Here is a 20387-nt window from a genome sequence, read left to right on the forward strand (position 1 = left end):
CAGAGTCGTGTGCATAACATTACCTTCACAGCCTCTACAAAGTGCCATGAAATCCAAATGCACGGCGACAGGGTTGGCTGTGAAAAGCTCTATGTTGCACTGAGTCATTTTCAAGGAAACTTGTACCTTCAGTGGCAAACAGAAAGCTTTCCATTTTCCCTCCCAAATGACGAGACAGACATACGCATGGGGCTATCAGATTAATTCAGAATCAGAAACAGACACAAAAGAGACATGTTCCAAATGTGCCAATGTTCAGTATGAACCTCTGGGACATGTTCATTTGGCTTGGGAGTTTCAAGCCTTTGCTTGTGAGGGCAAAGGGACCCAGGCGAGTCAAGTAATGAATCTAGGCTTCCCAGACACAGATCTGACATTTGCTCTCTCCCTCTGACTCAGGCTTTGACTGGGTTCAGGGATTAATTAGGCCATGCAAACGAGTTAGGTTCTCTCTTCTGGCAACCTGGTCACGTAGGGAACCCCCACCCCTCCCCTTCCCCATGCTCTCCTTCCCCATAATGAAGCATGACTGTAGTAAAACAAGTCTTTTGATGGTGCCTCTTCTCATCACTTTCAAGACAAACAATGTCTCAGAAGCCCCCCAGCTGCTTTTATTTTTCTTATATCTACAGTTACATCTTGGGTGTGTTTACTCATCCTCATTAAATATGTGTCCCCCACCATCCTTTTTAATATCCTTCCTTTATTGCAGTTTACACAACACATCAATTACAGGATAGAGTTAAAACTGTTAGAGCCATTTTTGGGCATAGTGCAACATCCCACAGCACCACCATCTCTAAGGGAGGCTGCAGTAGGAACATGAGACAAACACCTCTGCAGCAAAGAAAGCAGGGTCACAAATCACTCATGTGCTCAGCTCAGAGCAAAGCATCTCTTACACACAGCCAACTTCCTTCAGAAACCATCAGTTAGCAGTTTCGCTTTCTTTTCATTCAAAAACATTCACAAGTGACTAATACGTTCCTCCTCCTAGCACAGACACTTGTAAAGTCTAAGATGGGACATATGAGAAAAGCACCCATCCCAGAACTAACAATCAGCCAGATTTTCACACCTATCCCATGGTCTTAAGATCATTTTCTTTCAAGCAAGACTGAAATAATGGCACTGAACGGAATGCCTTGCTGTTTAGCGTGCCTTCTCAAGTCACATCAACTTTTAAAGTACTTGTTTTCATAATAAACACATCACTAAGGTGCCAGACACAAAGGAGTATCATTTAACCATTACTTGATTCATTCTCTGCACACATCTGCACGAGTGTGTGTACATGTGTGCAATTGCTTTCCATGCAGGAACAGCATTGCTGTTGTTCCCATTCTTGATAAACAGTTTTTGGAGTACTCCTGTGTTTTTATTCACAAAAAGATCAAAACCAAACAAAAACCATAACTGCCATGACCACAGTAGGAGCTTCACAAGAGTTCCCCATACTCTGAACATGAAGGTCAGCTTCAGCACAACTTTCTAAGTACACCGAGCACTTCACCTCAATTATTAGCTATCAGTTTGCACAAGTGGTTCAAAGAGACCTACCTTTGTGACAGAACAAGCCACACTGCTGCTTTGGTAGATTCTCATGGCAGAGCTGCCTTTCTGCGCTACCTTCACTTAAGATTTCCTCACTTTTCTCATCAGAACAGAAGGCAAGAATAACCTTGCTCTGCAGACCCTCACCTCAGTCCTTCACTCCAGGGGCACAATTCAGCTCCTGACAGTGGAGTTTGCCTGTCATCCCCCCATGTTAGATCTCTTAAATAAGCAAATAAATACACAGCCTTCCTGCAGCCCTTGTGTGCTGAGGCTTTGGTCTTGCCCAGCAGCTTAGGGCTGCAGGAGCAGGGTGGGGGTGAGGTGGGGGGATCGCCCTCCGACACCAGGAACCGTTTGTAAATTACCCTAAGCTTCCCTTAGTCATTATTCCATTAACTGCCTCTTGGTAGACCTGTCAGTGACTAAGCTGGGTCTTATTTGTAGAGAATCAGAGGCTATTTGCTGTACTAAGTGAGCCATGAGAGCGAAAGGGTTTGGGATTTATTTGTAATTACAGTCGGGATTTTTTTTCTTCTCCTTCTTGCCTGGACCCCACTGGTACTTTCATTCACATTCCCTAAGCTGAAGCTGGCGCCAGGATCACAGGCTGGCCCTGTGTTTATGTCATTGAGACTAGGACAATATTTCAGTGTGGAGCCAGACCGCAGGGATCCACTCTATAAAACCCTCACTAAAAATAGACAGCCGCCCTGCCCCCAGGCCCGCGGGCCGCCAGCACCCTGCGAGGCACACAGCCCCCGGCCAGCCCCCAGCTCCCCAGGGCTCCTGTGCCCTCCGGTTCTCTGCAGGGGGATGCAGCACCTCGGGGTGCCCGGCTGCCCCAGGCCCAGCTGGCAGCACTGAGTCAGTGAGCATCCCAGAGCCAGAAGGGCAGTGTGGCTGCGGCGGGGAGAGAAAGAGATACCTGAACACACCGGTGCCCACGACAACTCCTCTCCCTCTGCAGCTCGCGGAGGCTCAGAGATACCCCAGCAGGACAAAACTGGGTCAAAGATGTCACCTCTGCCTGATAAATCTTTCCTGCAGCAAATTAAAAAAAAAAAAAAAAAAAAAAAAAGAGCTGAACATTTCCATCTCATAGCTGTCAATTTTATTCAAAAGCATGAACCAGGGCAAATCATTCAGCCTTTTCAATGCCACTGGTGCGTGATCCCTCAGCTTGGGAGGATAAATGTAATGAGCCAAGTGTCTATTGATTAGGTCAGCAGCTACACAGACAAGACAGGAGGCACTCGGTGCACAGATCATCAAGGTAAGAGCCTGATCCCACAGCTCAGATCCTGACGCTGGAGAGGGCTTCATTCCAGACGCCTGTGAAGGGACAGAAAAAGTTCATGTGGACTGCAGTGGTCAGGAGAGCCTCCCAAAGGACAGTGGCAAAGAGCAGGCAGGCCTCGATTCCCTCACGCCCATGCATGTTCGATTGCTAAGAATGCACACCCAAAGGCAGTGGATGCCCAGAGCAGCAGCACTGCTGCTGAGTGCTGCCAGTGCCCTGGGGAACAGCTTGGGGAGCAGCTTCTGTCCAGGTCCCTGTCACCAAATCACCGCCCTGGCACAGTCACGTACCAGCAGGAGCCAGATGCAGTTGTGTGTGTTTGCTCAAAACTGAATTCATGGTTCTGAGATCCCAGGAAGAACCCAAAGCACTGCCAGAGAGTGCTCATAATGGAAGCTGACTTTGGTCTGATTGGCTCAAACAACACCGTTCAGTGGGCCAACAAACATCTGTAAAAGGAGGTAAGAGCTTGTGTTATGGACTAAGAACACAGGAAAATAGCAGCTCCTTGTTGAAAGGCTGCTCTCCTTGTGTGAACATGTGGAGAGGTAGGCAAGGATAGCTGTGATTTCATATGGAGATTTATCACAGACTGCAGGAAAACAATCCAACAGATTTCATACAAACTGGCGCACATTTTCTGCATTGCAGTATGTGCCCTTGACACGTGCTCAGTGACTGTTGTTGAGTTCAGCTTCTCTCAGTCACTCACTCTGCTTTCTCAGCTAAAGGTATCGGTGAACACTGGCGCCCTGTAAGCAGGATTGCTTTGCAGCAGGCACTGCACATGTGCTGAAGGCACTTCAGGCCCCACATTCTGGACATCTCAATGGACAACAGAGATAAAAAAGAGGGAGAAGACAGATGAAAGCACACAGGCACATAGAGTACAGAACTGGCCACCACAAGGTCAAAAAACAGCAAACCAAGCAGCCCTCGCTTAGGACAGTTCACATCTTTTATCACAGTGAAATAAGGGCAGAGAGGCTGCACTGCCTCACGGCATCTCCTGATTTCATTGCAGTGCAAGTTATCAGTCAGTGAGAAGGGCTGATCCCAGCCACACAGAAGGCAGTGGCAGACATGCTGCTGCCAGTAGCGGCCCTGCTGACTGGTGGTGAGTGTGAAGGACTAAGAATGCAGCTACAGGGAACAGTTGTGCAGCAAGGAATACCGGTTACTCTCTGCACAAGTTCTCAAAGTAATCCTCACAGAAAGGAAACACCACACAGACAAAAACTAGTTTAGAAGCAGCCTTCTAAATTTACCGTAACCTTGGTAGAATTTCCTACTTTGCATCCGAATTGCTGCTGCTCCTCCACACCGGCACTGGGGAGCTGCCCCTGCGCCGCCCCCTGAGCAGGGCATGGGGTGCTTTGCAGAGCAGCGAGCCTGAAGGGCCTGTATGTGAGCATGGAACAAACACATCCGTGGCAATGAACCACGCTGTACCAGGCCTCTTAGTGTCTGAGAAACACCCCCTGGACTGCTCTCACACCTGAGCCAAGGCTGTGGATGCCTTTGTCACTTGGGTGGACTTGCTTTGTGCCCCAGAGCTTGCAGCTCACACACCTGACAGTAGTACAGTGCAAAGGGAGACTGTGAGCAAAGCAGTGCAGGAACTGAACATCATCCCAGCAAAACAAATTCTCTCCCCATGTTCTGCCAAAGAATCCCAGTGTGGCAGCATGCATGGCACTGAAAGCTTTTCACAGGTGGCCACTTGATGGATATGCCTCATTTTCTACAATGCTTAAGCTATGCAGCCTCAGTTGAGCCCCTGTTCATAGCAGGGAGTGTGCTCACAACAGCTGCAATTCAAGCCAGCTGGAACCGTGCTTTGAACATAAAAAGTACTGATATGAAATGTCAGCTCTTAGGTGGCTTGGATAAACACACCCACAATCAGGGTACACTCAGTAATTTTCTCTAGACCATCTATGTTTTACTTCTCCAACCATAACAGTGACATCACACCCATGATGATACCATTAAGATAACATATATATATCTTCTCAAAGATCTGTTGTCCTATCTTAGAGCTCAGACACGGAGCAGCCATGTTTGGTAATTGTACCAATGCGTAAGAAAAAGGCAGTCCCTGACCCTACAAAAGTGCACAGTCTGATCCAAAACCAAGAGGGAGCACAACAGAAGACACACTGTGCTGGATTGCTGCAGCACACCTGTGCTGGGCTCAAGTGCTTTGCAGAGAAAGATGCTGTGCGCTCCGATGGACGCAGTCTCTTTCAAAAAGTCACTGCTGAGAGCTGCCAGGAAATCGAAAGGCTTCAAAGGATGCTGAACGACGGAGAGGCCTTCAAGCAGAGAGGATCATATATTAAGGGGCAAAACCACTGTCTTACCCGTACCACAGACAGGAGGGATTTGCGTTTTCCACATGAAACAAAGCCAAGCCTCCAGCCGTTTGTTTATTCTTTGCACTGCTCCCAAACAACCCAGTCAGGCAGTAGAGCTGCTGTCTCCCTGGCTGTGGACTGCTCCCACAAGAACCTTCTGCGATGGCTTTCACAGCTCATTTGAAATGTAAGCACTTCTCTTAATTTTAAAAGAACGGAGGAAAAAAAAAGAACAGTTGTTCTGAACCTGCAGATCTCTGCATTCTCTTCAAGTGAACAAGAGTTAAGAATTCAGCATCAGTCAGTTCTCATGCACAGCTTCCAAGCACAGCAGGTATCTGCTGCAGGAGCAGTCTGTGGGATCCCTTGAAAACGTTTATGGAAATGTATTCTTTCAAATCCTCACGCAGCCTTTCTCCCTTCCCTGCACCATTTCAGAACAGGAGTACATATACAGCTCTCTCTTTTCCTTGGCTTCTGGACAACTCTTGTACTGTCACTGCCCTGTAGTCCTCAGCTGGCATAAGAATTCCAAAATAAATGAGCGTGTTGTAATCAGGAGAAAAATATTGTGTCCTTGTGGTGTTGATGTTTTTGCAGTCAGCTTCTCAATGGCCACCACAAGTCGAGCTGCATATTTCTTTACAAAAATATGCTTGCACTGCTAACTTGGCAAGGCACTCATTGAATAGACATTTAGCTACTTAACTGTTCACTGTGGCCAACGAAGTTCTGTAGGAGAACCTGAAATGGGGAAGAAGAGGCACCTACGTGGCCAGCAAGTATAGCAAGCAGGCAGTCTTTATGGCAAGTAATGCCATACCATTAGTCACAGGCTAATAGTGAGAGTATGCAAGAGCAAATGTCTTTAAAGAGCCAAAGACACTGACTGAATACCTACGTCCATGCACGTTTAAAGAAATCACGTAAGCAAAACAAATCTGAGCAGATAATTTATGAACCTGCCTACAGACAAATAAGGAAGAGCATGTGAGGAGAGCATCAGCCAATATTGCAAACCAGCATGAAAGTGCTTAAAGGTGTGCTGCTGTGTGAAGTCACGCACCTGGGGCGATGCGCCTCTCAGAGAACTAAAAGGGCCAGGGTGGGATTTTTAAAGCACTCGACTCCAGCTGAGTTCTGCCAACATCTGGCCCAGCCAAACGCAATCCCAAAAGAGCTCTTATCTGTGCAGTACTCTTACTGGGGCCATCCAAACTCCAGCACCCTTCACTTCTTTCAGAAGTGATGTGTTGTCTCAACTTCATTTCCAAACAGGAGGTTCCGTTTATTCTGTAGCCCTAGAGCTCCTGTCAGTGTTTTTGCCTGTCCCCCATCATTTCACACCAAAGTATCATCAAACTCTGCTTATTTGCACTTTCAGCCTGTGCCTTCTCACCAGTTAGAGTACAGCCAGAGCCGGAGCTGTGTATTTGCTCAAGCTGCACCATTTAAGTCACGATCACTCAGGCTGCCGATAGCTTTCTCACTCCTTCCCACAGGTGTCCTCTGGCTGCAGTGCACAGCACCAGGGTTGGAGGTTTGCTCCACGCACAGCAGGTGAGCGTGTGGTGGTGAGGTCACAGTGCTCAGTCTGGAGGAACCCAACCCAGCAGAGCTCCTGCTCCTGCACACAGCACTCAGGCTCTGGATTTTTGCAGCCTCTTCCAGCAGAACTCAGCAGACTGAGACAGGGACAGAAAGGACAGAACACATACAGCCCAGCTACACCAGTCTTCCCACAGCTGTTGATTTTTATCACAGGAGGGCAGTTACTATGTGTTACGAAAGTTCAGAAAACACAGTGTTGGCAGTACACTGATGAGCATCACGTGGCAGAATTTGGGGAGTCCGTAACCATTAAGGGTGAATTATGCTTCGTTTCAGTGGCTGCCAACAGGCAGGCTATTGAGACCAGGTAACGGTGTCTGCTGAAATACTTTCTAAATGCATTAAAGCATGGGAGACACCTGTTACATCATCCAGACTTGAACAACCCATGCTGAACATACCGAATGTAGATATGGCGAACTTACAGGGGAATGGGGACAACTGGTTCTTTCCCCACAGATTTCATATTGAAGTAGGGAACACCTACACAGTATCATCCAGTGTGAAAAAGCATTCTAAAGGTACTTTTAAATTTAAAAACCGCCCCAATGCAAAAAACATCTTCTACAGGAAAATTTGCTACTTCAAATGAGATTGTTAAGCTGAAAACCAGATTATTGCCAACGTGGAAAGCAATCAGGGAGCTGACGCTTGAGACAGCTGACCTGCCTCTACTTTTGTGGCTTCAGTGGACGCTGAAGTGAAGCCTCAGTTTGTTTTTAAAATTAGTTGCCAAAAGGAAAATATTTTTTCTCAGCATTGGTTCAACTGATTTTCTGTAAACAGATTTAACAAATAATATATAACATGTTGAAAGTAAAATAATAAATCTGTCTGCCATAAAAGCTATGGAGCTCTCACCAGCTTGCTCATTAGCAGGCCCACGAGCATGAAATGCACTGGTTTCATACTTGCTCCAAAGTGAAAGTTATCACGGTGTGTATAAAGGACAGTCTATTCTAGTTCTACTATTGCTTTCTTCAGTTGATTTTAAAAATACAATACTGGACACTGGATGAAAGTGCTACAGAACACTGGAGATGTGTGCGTGAGACAGCTTTCCTCTGAAACGCTCCTTTTTCTGATACTGTGGGAGTTTGCTAAGATTTACTTAAGGAAAAATATTACCGTTCAAACTCCTGCTGAGTAAATGTGGTTTTAAAAGCCTGTGGTATTAAGCCTTTTATCTTACACTATTTTACCTAAACTCTTACCCAATCCTCTCCTCACAGATGCAGATATCATAAGAACTGTGCTCGTCGATTAAGAACAGATCCAGAACAGCACATTCTCCATGTCAGCTATTTGTATTTTAACAAACAATGCAGTTTCATAGCCCCATCCTTTGAAAGCCTCCAGGAGTTGATGGCGGCACGAAGCACAGCGCAGCACCAGTTCTGTCTGAACTGACACAGCAAAGAGAGCGCTGGCTTTTCTGAGGTGCAACGGCTGGATGTGGAGGGAAGTCAACAGCAACCAACGCTGAAGGCACAGACTGCAGTGGCACGAAGGGTCAGCCGTGAGTCTGACCTGCTGCAGCCACAGCTCCGTAATTTAATTAACATTTACATTCTAAAAAAGCCCAACCCATTTGCAAGTACTAAGTAACACGGTAAATACGGAACAAATTATCGGCAACAGCAGGGGAGATTTAAAATACGCATCTTGAGTTTGGAGCCGCTCAGAAGCCCACAGTGACGCGATCCATCAAACACAGCCACCCCGCCAGCACACAGCCAGCCCGTGTGCACTCAGCCACATCCCGCCAGCACACAGCACCTGGGGGGCGCTGCGAGCGCTGCAGGCCAGGCGCTGCTGCGAAGCCTCGTGCCCGCATCGCACAGCGCCTGGAGCGTGTGGGGCTGCAAAGCGGTGTTTTTCAACTCTTTGGACTCGGAAACCCGCATCCCTTCTCTCAGGAAGGCCGGGCTGCCGGCACGGTGCGTGAAAGGCTGGGAGCTGCGCCTGCCCGGCCTGCTGTCCGCGGTCACACCACCCGCTGCACCTCACAGCCACCGCCGGCCCGCAGCGCTTACCTGGCGGCAGCGGTCGCACAGCCGAGCTCCTGCGGTGCGGCCCCACACACAGCGCGGCCCTCTGGGGTGAGGCCCCGGGACTGGGAAAGCACCTCGGGGTTCCGTCCATCCCACTCATTTACGGACACTCGCGTGTCGGCAATCCCGTGAAGCCCGTGGAGCACGTCGGTGCCTCAAGGCAACCGCGGGGCGTCTCGGGCCCGGCCCGGCACCGCCGTCGCCTCACGCTGCCCAGCAGGGGGCGCGGCGAGGCTCCAGAGGGCGGCCATGTTGCGCGCGCGAGGCTCAGAGGCGGGAAGCAGACGGCGGGAAGCGAAGCGGCGGGCACGCGCTGCCGGAGTCGTGCACGCGCTGCACGTGTCAGCCGCAAGGCGGGCGGCTGCTCTCGACGCGAGGTGCCGCTGCGCGCTGCCTGAGCTGCAGAGGCGGCCCGAACGCAGAGCGCTGTGCGGCGCTGAGCAGCCGGGCAGGGCGAGGTGCGCTCGGACCTCCTCCACGCCCAGAGCACCGCAGTGCCATCTTTGCCTTATTGCTGCCCGTGGGCGCAAAGCAGCGAGCGTGCAGTGCTCGTCAAGCTGATGCCGGCGCTGTGCGTTCAGGCTGGGACCAAACCCGTACAGGAGCGCTCGTCGCACGCTTCCAACCAAATAAAATGACATGTCACAGCTGAGAACTGTGCGGGGGAACGTCCAGCTCAGTGAGACGCAGCCAGCGGACGGTGCCGCAGCAGAACCCCGCAGTGATCGTACGTCTGGAGACGAGCAGCGTGCGGCTCGTGGGCTGGAGCGGAGCCAGGGTTGAGCCCCAGTAGTCAAAGCTGGATCCTTGGTAGCACTCGTGATGGGAGGTCAGCGCAATGAAAGGGCCCTAGCAGTTTGAGAAGGAACACAGCAGCACCTCTCCTGATGGGAGGTCAGGCGCAGTGAGCAGGAGGGCCCCCCTCGTGCCGGCAGCTCCGTTCCAGTGCTTGGCTGGGCTCCAGAAGATTAAAATAGAGCCTTAGACTGTCCCCTCGGCAGCACTGCCAGCCAGAGCCCTGACAATCCTGGGGTTGTACTCAAACGTGAGTCCCGCGGGAGCGCGGGCTTTACCCGAACAGCTGAGGCACTGACTGGTCGGAGCAGGCAGGGCTGCTGCTCCTGTGACTCAGAGCGGAGGAAGAGAGGGATCAGGATGGAGCCGCGAGAGAGAGGGGGATGAGAGCGAGCCCACAGGGCACACGGCGGGAAGGAGCGAGTGTGCCCCGAAGGAGGACGGGAACGGCCTTGTTCTGGGGCTGGGTCCACAGCCTGCGTCGCCTCGAGAATACACATGCAGCTGTTGGAGCCCGGGTCCTGGTTTAGCTCCGTTCTGTCACCACTTCAGGGGGAAAAAATTGACAAGCAAAAAGGCGACATTTTCATTTCTCAAGCATTTTTAAAGCAGTATGGGAAAAGGTAAAGGCCACGCAGGTTCTCATGAAGAAACTCCATCTAAGTGGCAAAATCACCAGAAATGTCACAGCTGAGGGGAGGCAGAGCCACGTTGCTGTGCGCGTGTGACTGGCCGGTGTAAGCACTGACGGCCGGCAGCGAGCGGTGCTCCAGGCACCCGCGAAGCAGCAGCAGCGGCAGAAGTCAGCATGGCTGACGGGTGGGATTCGGGCCAGCCGCCTCTTGTGGTCTGTTAATGAAGGCACCCACACTGGAGAGGTTTTGCTCTTGTATTTTCACAGTGATTACAAACAGTGCTGACAACCATGCTTGCATTGCCTTTTTTTTTTTTTTCAAGAAGTCAAATTTGGTTGGCTGAAATAAATCTTGTTGGAAATATCACACTGTTTCAGTCACAAGAACGCCCGCCTCACCAAATTCAAAGGTTTTCTTTGGATGTTTCCAAGAGAAAGCATTAACATGTACCAGTAGAAAAAGGCTGTCTTGTCTCTAAATGTACTTTAATATCAGCTTATAAAGCTCAGAAGTTGCTGTTCAGTTCAGTGCTTTTTTCCCTGTAAGCAGTAGCAGGTGAGTAGCAGAGGGGAGAATTCAACTTGATTTTTGTCCTGCACGTTTGCTATAATAAAAACATACTTGAAAATCACAATAATTACATGCATTTGCACAGATAAGAAGCAGAAGTCCTACTGGTTAATTAGAGCTAATTAATTAATATTTATAAATAAAAGAGAAACTAAGAAAAAATAAGTATTTCAAGCAACTCCTTTTGAAATGAGCATGTGATGGTTTGAAAGGAGAGTTTGAAAACTCTTTGGGAGAGAGATTGGAGGAGGTTATTTATAACGGTTTTTTGTGTATTTGCCAAACAAACAAACAAACACAAATCAAACCCCAAATATTTATTTAAAGGCAGAATTAAAAAATACATTAATAGTTTGTTCAGAGAGATGACAGTTCATATAAGTTAATACACTGGAATGGAACAAGATGGTGATCTTTTGCTGTCAGAAGAACAAGTGAAAAACATGCCTGTAAGAGTTTGCTGCCTTCTTTCCAGTTGGCTTATAAGCATTTCAGTAAAGCAGCGTATAAAGCAGAGGCAGTTATAAAACAGCACTGTCCTTTAGGAACCCATGGCAAACTTGTTATAAAGCTCTGTAGGAATTAGCTGTTCACCTACTTATCTTATGCAAAGAACATCTCTTAGCTCTGGGCAAGCAAAACATTTCAACAACCAGGCCGGAAAAATGCATGGTACATGCAAAGTGCATCAAAGTGAGTACATGCACACAAGAAACCCTTCTTTACCTTGTGCTGTTTCTCCTATTCAATTTCTCAGTGTTACTGCACACTAAACACCTGCATGTTGGTTGTTTTTCACTAACTTAGCAAATGTGGTAACGATGTTTTGAAATGAAAAATCAAGGAAGCAGAAGTGACCATCGTAAGAGTTACTTTGCTCCGTTATTGAACTCCACTTGGGCTGCATTTTGGTTAAAATATTTTCCATGTGTGAAAGTACCCACAGATATTCCAGTTGGAGGCACTGACTTGGCATGTCATGGCTGAAATGCAAACATCCATCATCACTTACATTCCCATATATACCTGTGCACGGATGATGTGGTAAGGATGCTAGCCAGAACATGGTGTCCCTGCTCTGTCACAAGCTCTCTGTGACCTTGGCCATGTCACTTATTCCAATTCTGCCATAATCTGTACAGAAGGGAGAGAGTGCAGGAGGTGTCAGGAAGCTCAGAATGGCAGCTAAATAAATTCAGCAACCTGTGCATGTCTGAAACAAGGCAAACCCAAAGCAGAATCCCTCCAATTTCCCTTCAGCATTCGAAACAGGCTTGTTCTTATTTCTCCTGCTTAAATACACTAACCCAGATTTATACTAAATGAGAAATTTTGTGGTGCTTTTCTTTTCCTCACATAAGGATATGTGAAAAACAGAATAATAACAGAAGAGTGTGTTTCTCTTTATAAGGTAATTCCTGCAGTAGGTAATATCTGGGGTGTTTCTCGACTACAACCAGATTATATGTACTCTCAATGCAGTGTGTTTACAACCTGGCTTGAAAGCACAGATTCACACCAGGAATGCACAGCGGATTCTGCCTGGCTGTCCCTGTAAACGTGCCCAGTGTGCAGCCCTGGGATGGCTGTGCTGTCACTGCTCTGACGCACAGAGGTGTGCCTGGATGACGGCAACTTCTGCAGGTGTCATGGGAAAGACGCCCTACAAATCCGACTGCCCACATATCACGCCTGCATTAAGGCATGCACATTTATGCAACGTGATTTTCAATTGCTGCTGTTTTTGCTGGGAGATGACTCTCACACACAGACTCTGGAAGCCATGCCCCTGTCTGGCAGATTTCTGACTATATAGACCACAATAAAAATCTGGAGACCGTATTTGAAAGATTGGCCTTAGAAAAATTCCCTTTCCAATAAAAATAAAAGAATTCAGAGAAGAACACAAACTGCAGGGGATCTGCGCTGACTGTAACGCTGGCATACGTGGATACCTGCTGATGATCACACAGAGCCTATTTCAAAAGGGACTCAAGCACACACGGCGCGTAGGGTGGTGTGAATGCACAGGAAGCATCTTTTTTGGCTATTGAGGGAGCAGACTTGAAGGACATGATTGCAGAAGATCGTAGGAGCGGTAAGAACACAAGAGCACTCCAGGTCTTGTGAAGTTTAAAAGAGCCAGGTTTCTATGATGGCAGATCAAACAAAAAATTCTGTTAAGAACATTTTTATGACTATGATTCACTTGAATAAACCTAAGACTTCTTTTACCGACCGATCTTCTTTTCTAAAATAGTATTTAATATCTGAAGTTATAAAAAATATTTGTAGTCTTGAAAATTATTTTTATTGTCTATTTTATGTACTATACATGCCTCTTTCAGGAATTATTAAAGAAGCATGAGTCATACGGCACTCATTTACTCTTGGCTCATTGCCATCCTCAATATATATTTTGCTATTTTCAAACCATTTGTAGGTGCATATGCATGAAAATATTGTTGCGTCAAGTCCCAAGATCACAGTTAGCGCAGCACACATTGTTCCTCCACATATTTACAAAGTTTTAAAGCACATAAAATTGTGCATTATTATACACCGAAGTTTAAACTTTAACATACGCTTGGTCGCATATAGAGCAACAAGTTACAATAAAAATCTGAACAAAGACAACCAATAAACAGCCAAATTGCTATGTACAAACGAGGCAGGAAGCAATTAAACACCGCCTTGCACATTTCACTTAAATTACTTTTTCTCTGAGGGGAAAAAAGCAAACAGCCCTCCCTGCCTCCCTCAGCTCCCCGTAACCCTGAACAGCCTTCATTTCTTAGTGAAACAACTGCAACTGGCACTCGGCGAACATGACTTCATTTGCATAATGCGCGAGAGAAACGAGGTCCCTCTCTGAGCGCAGCAACGCGTTCTGCCGCACGCTGCCCTCCCAGCAGCACACAGCAGCAGGGTGGGCTCCACCTCTGACCCCTGCTTGGACAGCAGCCCCGTTGGCATCCAGGGCAACGTTCCATGAGAGGAAAACCTTTGTCTTCCTTACACGCATTGGTTTTACGCCAGCCAGCTGTGCTGCTGTCGGTGTCCGCACGCATCCAGGCCCTCGGCCGGCACTGAGCCGCCTGCAGGCGCGTGGCGCTGCCCACCTCACGGCTGGCTGAGCGGAGTGGAACTGCTGTGATCTGCACTGGTGCAAAAGGCCCAGGAATGAGGGCCGAGGAAAGCAGGATTGGGCCCAGACTGACCTTTATATAAAGTAAAACGCAAAAAGGCTGTGCGTTTAGCTTAAAATATAAATTACCATAGTTCACAGTTGGAAGGTAATTAGTGCTACACCAGTAACTTCCTTTTTTTAATATCAATTTCATACAACCTTAAAAAAAAAAACAAAACAAAAAAAAAAACACAAAAGAAACAAACAAAAAACCCTAAGAAATCTCTTCCTATTATTTGACTAGCAAAATAGAAGGCTTTCTGTAGCCTAGTGACAGACAAGCTTAATGACACTTTACCCTACTATGGGATGACTGTTTTAAAGGCTAAATCTTGCCCAAGATTTGTTACAAAAAGGCTGAGGAAGATATTCTAGCATAGCTCTTATTTCATCCCAAAAACACAGTGTGAGAGACAGCCAGCTGGGTAAGAGCTCATCAACATCAATATGGAGAGATGATCTCTGTGCTAGTAGGATCTATACAGCTTTCAGCAGCATGTGGGGCCTGCTCCAAAGCCTCGTCAAATCAACAGAAAAGCTCCTATTGCCTTTGCGAACACTTAGCAGCAGAGACAACTGTAGTTTGTGCCTGCACAAAGGGGGCCAGACTACTGCCCAAAGCACGTTTCCAGAGTACAGCCCTCAGCTCACCTTGGGGAGTGGTGCCCTTTTTTGCACAGAATTCTCTGGCCAACAGCTCCGCTTCATACTTCTCTGACATGATTTAGCCTTATGAATTCTCCTTGACGGAATCAAAAGATAAATTATACTTACAAATAAAGTATTCTAGCTATTTTATGTTCAGCTGCGGTGGAAAAATTAGACACCCACCTTGATGAAGTCTCTGTTGCCTGAAAATTCAGTCTCCTTTCTAAAAATACTTCTTGCTGATGGCAAAGTTCAACACCTCAGAGAAATTCAGAGTAAGTTTCCAAGCTGTGTACCGTATTTTCAGATACACTATACCTTTGTTGTTAGTAAGGCTCCATTGAAGTTTTACGTAACAGTCATGAGCCATGAGTTTAAACACCTTAAAAGAGTTGACCAGCAACTTAATGCACTTCTTTGTTCTGTAAGAAATGTAAAGATACATCATGTCTCTCCAATACACTATAAAATGTTCAGGACGTAATATTACGTCCTCCTCCTCTCCCTTTAATGTTTGTATTTAAAAGTATTTATGCTTCACCAGTGAATTATTAATTATATATTTCTCTGTATGTGCCCTTACTGTGTAGAAAATCTACTTATTTATTAATATCTAGGCAAAGCAAAACATGTACAAGCATAGGAGATAAATGCTTTTGAGCCACAGGTTTCTTCAAGCAAAATGTCCATCTTGCAGATGCAAAGAATTATTAGTGTAGAGCTCGCAGTTCACCTATATCTAGCATTCTATTAGCAGAAACAGGAATGTTTTAGACCACAGGGTCCACTGGTTTCTTGTGGGGTCATAATGTTAGAGAGGTATGGTTTTTTTCTGGCCAGTCCAAGTAATGCCTGGAAATTAGAAGGAGCTGGGTTCAGCCTAGGAGAAAATAAACTCCCTGAAAAACACAGGACAGAAGTTCTGTGCCAAGCTGTTAGCTAAGAAAGACGCTATCCAGAAGTTTGCAGAGCCTAAGTACCCACTTCAGATCTGAGCTTCAGCTGATGTACGTGGGTACAGACTCAAGAGATTCTAGAATGTGCTGGGCTATGAAACTCAATACTTCCTGTGTCTGTGCGTGAATCCTCTGAAAGGACCCTCGCTCCAGCCGGAGAAAGGGTTCCCAGTGATTAAAGCAACAGTCTGTGTTCTTAATTTTCATTTGATTTCTTACTGAGCCTTTTCTCTAAGGCCTACTCGGAACAGTCACTCAATGCTTCTGTGCTTTTTTGAGGTGAGGTAACAGTGCTGTGTTTCTCAGGATTCTTCGAATCGCAGTTGTTGCTTGGGAAACGTGAGTGATCTTCCTACGGGAACCACAGAGGTGTTATGATTAGTGTTACCACTATGCTTGAAAGGCATCTCTTTCTACTATTTATCTATCTCTGGGATATCAATTGAGAACAAAGAACAGATATTTCTTTCAAAAGATAACTAAGTGCTTTCTAAGCAGAAGTATTTAAAGTCAGAACTATTTTGACTTTTACAGTTGGGAAAGAACCTCAGTCTAGAGGCAATGGGATCAAGGAGGGATGCCCTGCAGGATGTCAGATAAGCACCACTTCCATATAGCAAACTTAACAGCAAGGTGCAGTAGATTCTGGCTGGCATTTGTACTCCCAGAGTCAAATTCTGCCTTAGCACACACAGGAAGGCAAAATTAGGGAACAGTCAACCTTCTTCTCAGTTCTTTATTAGACACATGACTACTTCTGGAAAAGCCCAGCAGAAGGAGTGGATAAAAGAGATTTTACATCCTTATCTGTCCAGCAGTGTGTACCTGTTCTTCTGCTGAAGGTTTTGCTACTTCGTGCCCTCACTGCTCTGTTTGTCCTGAAAAGCCAAAGCAAAGCAAGGTGGGTTTCATTTTAGGAATATCATCGTGTTTTGTATCATCACATTTTACAAAAACAGCCTCAGCATACTGTTGTTTTTGTACTTCAGTAAGCAGTTACACAGCAGCTTTGCTCAGAGGCTGAAAAGGTCAGGGGAGCCTGGGCTAGATGCTTTATTCTAGAAAATTGTCTCTCCCTGACAAACTGCCTTCTGCTAACAAACATAATCTAATGTAACAAGCTGTTGCTGCCTTCAGCAATGGTAAAACATCACTGTTTGGTTCTATGGTGTGTGAGTCAGGTTTTCCCCATGCAATTTCATGTGGCATACAACATACAATGCATGTCCTTCTAGCTGCAAATTGGCACTGAGACTTTTGCTCCCCCATCTTCTCACCCACAGGAATTTTCAGTATGGGTCTTGTTTGGAGCCTTTGGAAGTGAATGGAAATGTTTCCATCCTCACTGAGGATTGGATCACATTATGAATATCATTGGTGCAAAAAGGTAACTTTCCTCTCCCCCCAAGAAAGAGAAATTACAAATGTAAATGCCTTATAGAAAGTTTCTGCGTTTATATCACTGCTTAAGCTCTTTTTGGCTTCTGCATACTGACCAAGCATGAAATAGTGAATAACATTTATTTTTGAATTTATGGATTGAGTTCACAGGGATTTTAATAGCACTGGGGTTATGGAAGTGCTATTTTAATAAGGACCACAGATCATGGGCCCAAATCCTTACCTTCACCTCAAGGACTTGTAAACTCAACTATTTAACTCAAATCTCTTTATTGGAGGCCTTAGAATGTATCCACCTGGAGGCTGAAAAATTGAAGGGTAGAAGGCTGCGCAAACATGGAGTGAGGGAATTTAACCAGCAGGAATGTGGCCCATAAAATTAAACTTCAAGAACTGTATAAGAAAAATTAAAGCTTGTGCAACAGCTGGGGTTTCTCTTCACATTAGTTCATTTCTCAGTGACTCAGATGTTATGGTTCTCATTAATACAGATTTCTTTGTTGAGATCATCTTCTGGAGTACTCTAAGTCTTATTCTGGTTGCAAATGACAAAATTGTGATCTGCCTTTAGACAAAGACAGCATGCTAACACTCTTTTGTTAGCTAACACTGCTTTGCACTCTTCTAAGGATGCCACTGTTTATTGGTGACACAAACAAAACACTGCAACTTTAAAATGCACCCCCAAATTTCCCTAATGGCAATTGCCAGAATATCCCAATTTCAGACATAGCGATCAGATACCCCTGAATATACACTGAAAAGTCAGGAACAAAAGTAGGTGCATTTTTTTCCAGTGGATGTTTGAGAGTCTCTGCATAAAGAAATGCACACTTGTGTGTGGGTAGAGGACCAAGCTTCTCTTCACTCCTATTCAGACCCTGTATATATTCATTCTGGAGAGACTAGACTCATTCTGTCTGCTTGTGACCTCAAAGGTTGACTCCTGTTTAAGCCTTTACAATAACCTGCTACTCATGTCATTTGAAATCTGAGCTTCTGAAAAAACCCTCAAACGCTGTGATAATTTTGTCAGGCTCTGGCAACATTCACAGATTGTGCATGCAGTGTTAATGATGACTGGATTTTTTAGATACTGAAAGAATGCTCAGTTCTCTATAGTGGCTAGACACTGTGGATAACTGTTACTAAATCAGTTAGCACTTCAGTGACATGCAACCTTAATCCATTCAAAAGGGCTGAGAAGAAGAAAAATGCATTGGAGATGCTGGAGAACAGGTTCATAGAGGCTTAGGACACAGTCCTAACGTGAGGACACCAAGGATGTTACAATTTCTGCTACATTGCAGTCAGAACCACTCATGCTTAAAATTTTGCATGCTTAGAGATATCTGGAAATTAAGACAACTGCAAAGACTGATCACTGGATTTGCAGCCACAAAGCATCCGTTATGTGCGACCCTCCTGGCGAAACTGCTGGTACAAGTAATACTGCTTGCATCATGGCAGGTACTGCTGTAAGACTGGGAATGTGGCGATGGAGTCAAACGATGAGGATTCTTCTGAGTGACACAAGTTGTCATTTCAGGAGCTGGACTTCCAAAAGTAGTTTTGAAAGTATGGCCCCATATGCATAATGCTCACTACCTCCTTGTGGAGCAATGGGAAGCAAAGCAGAAGTCTGGAGTTACAGTGTGCTGCTGAATACTTCTGAGACAGCAGAACCCACAGCATCATCTGAACCCATTTTCTGTTGCATAGCACTGTGCACATCCTCATTTTCTACAGACTGCATGCTCACTGCCCAGGATTTGCCCTCTTCACTCAGAAATGTTGTTTTATAAGGTTCCACGTGTATCCTATGGACATTTTGCCTCGATTCCTCATACTTGCCTTTTCCATCTTCTGGAAGGCTGGATGCATGAGGTAAGAAAGTGCTCCGTGACTCTTCGATGGGAAGCTGTAACTGCTCACTGGAGGTAGGTTCTTGGGATAAATCTGAAGATCTCATGAGATGCTGAGTATACACACCTTCAGACAGACAGGCAGACTGTGTCTCGCTGTGCACACGCAGCCAACGATGATGCTTGCTGAAGTAGTTGTAATGCTGATGTTTCCCTAGTCTCTTTTTCCCTAAAAAGCTCAATGGCTGCCTGGAGCTAGAGGACTTGTCTATGCTTTTTGATGTGATCCCTGACATCGTCAGATTGCTCATATCCTCTGTGCAATATTCAGCATTAGAATCAAAGGCACTACACTCTGTCAGGCCTTCTTTCAGTGTTAGGCAAGGCTTCACGTCGTGGACTTGGAGAACATCAGGGGCACTACCGCCCAGGCCACTGCCTGCCTGCTGGGATATGTCGTGTGGGGAGGAGTAAATCAAGTCTAATTCTCGGGGGCTTAATGCATCACTGGAATCATAGTCACTGTCAGTCGGAAGGAATACTTCTGAACAGCCTTCTTCATCTGAGCAGGGCTGGGAATCTGCAAAGAGAACTGATTAATAGCAAGAAGACAAGCACAACACAGAAACTGCTTAACAGTTACTGCCTTTTTTCTTTTTTCTTTTTGTCTTAATTAGAATAATATCTGCAATTCTAAAAATATACATTTGTTTCCTCTGTGGAATTTTCCATGGGCCTAGGTGACAGCAAAGACAGTAGTCAGAGAAGATTTACAGATGTGTTAAAGAGGTGATGGCAGAATTAGGAAAAGCAAAGAGGATTCATTATTCAGTTAAATACAGGGAAGAATTTGAATTGGAATTGGGATTAAGTTCTGAAAGTACCTGTTTTCTTTTACTTTGCTTTCACCAGATTTCATAGAGATGATTTGGGAGAAAGAGAAAATCTAATCCACGTTCTGTTTTTATTAAAGATGTTAGCTGAGTTACTACAGACAAATACCCCTGTAACTGTGAGCAGGGTGCAACTGTGTGTGAGGTGAGGCATGGAAGTAGATGAGCAAAACAACCCTTTTCCTTATTGGCTGCATTACTGTGTTCAAATCCAAAACAGATATACTTAATATACTTAATTCAGATTCAAATTTGTTGACCAAAATGCACAGTGGCACTGAAATCACTGCTGTCTTTTGGCATTTGAAGGATCTATAACAATAGAATGGATCGATGCTCCATGACTGTGCACTGTTTATATTAGAAACAAGGAAAAAAAGTGGAGATTTTATACCGTGCTGGCTATTCACTTCAGCCTAGTGTAAATTACAGTATAGTGCAATAACAATGAAGTGAGCCCATGCAGGGCAAGGTAATGCTTGGGGTTACATGGTGTCACAGCTAAGGATTGTTCTGCATGCATGCTCTGTAGAGCAGGGAAATTTTAGCACA

General features: G+C 45.9%; 1 protein-coding gene across 1 annotated transcript in view; it reads right to left on the bottom strand.

Moving 5' to 3' along the window:
* Window positions 1-13736: 13736 nt before the first annotated feature.
* Window positions 13737-20387, bottom strand: part of ANKFN1 (ankyrin repeat and fibronectin type III domain containing 1) — a 95276-nt gene continuing 88625 nt past the window's right edge. Inside the window, exon 19 of the mRNA XM_052688360.1 lies at window positions 13737-19522. Coding sequence (XP_052544320.1) covers window positions 18726-19522 — 797 coding nt within the window. The 3' untranslated portion in view covers window positions 13737-18725. The remainder of the gene's footprint in view (window positions 19523-20387) is intronic.

Source organism: Tympanuchus pallidicinctus, unplaced genomic scaffold, assembly GCF_026119805.1.
Source record: "Tympanuchus pallidicinctus isolate F22 unplaced genomic scaffold, pur_lepc_1.0 scaffold23, whole genome shotgun sequence".
NCBI lineage: Eukaryota > Metazoa > Chordata > Aves > Galliformes > Phasianidae > Tympanuchus > Tympanuchus pallidicinctus.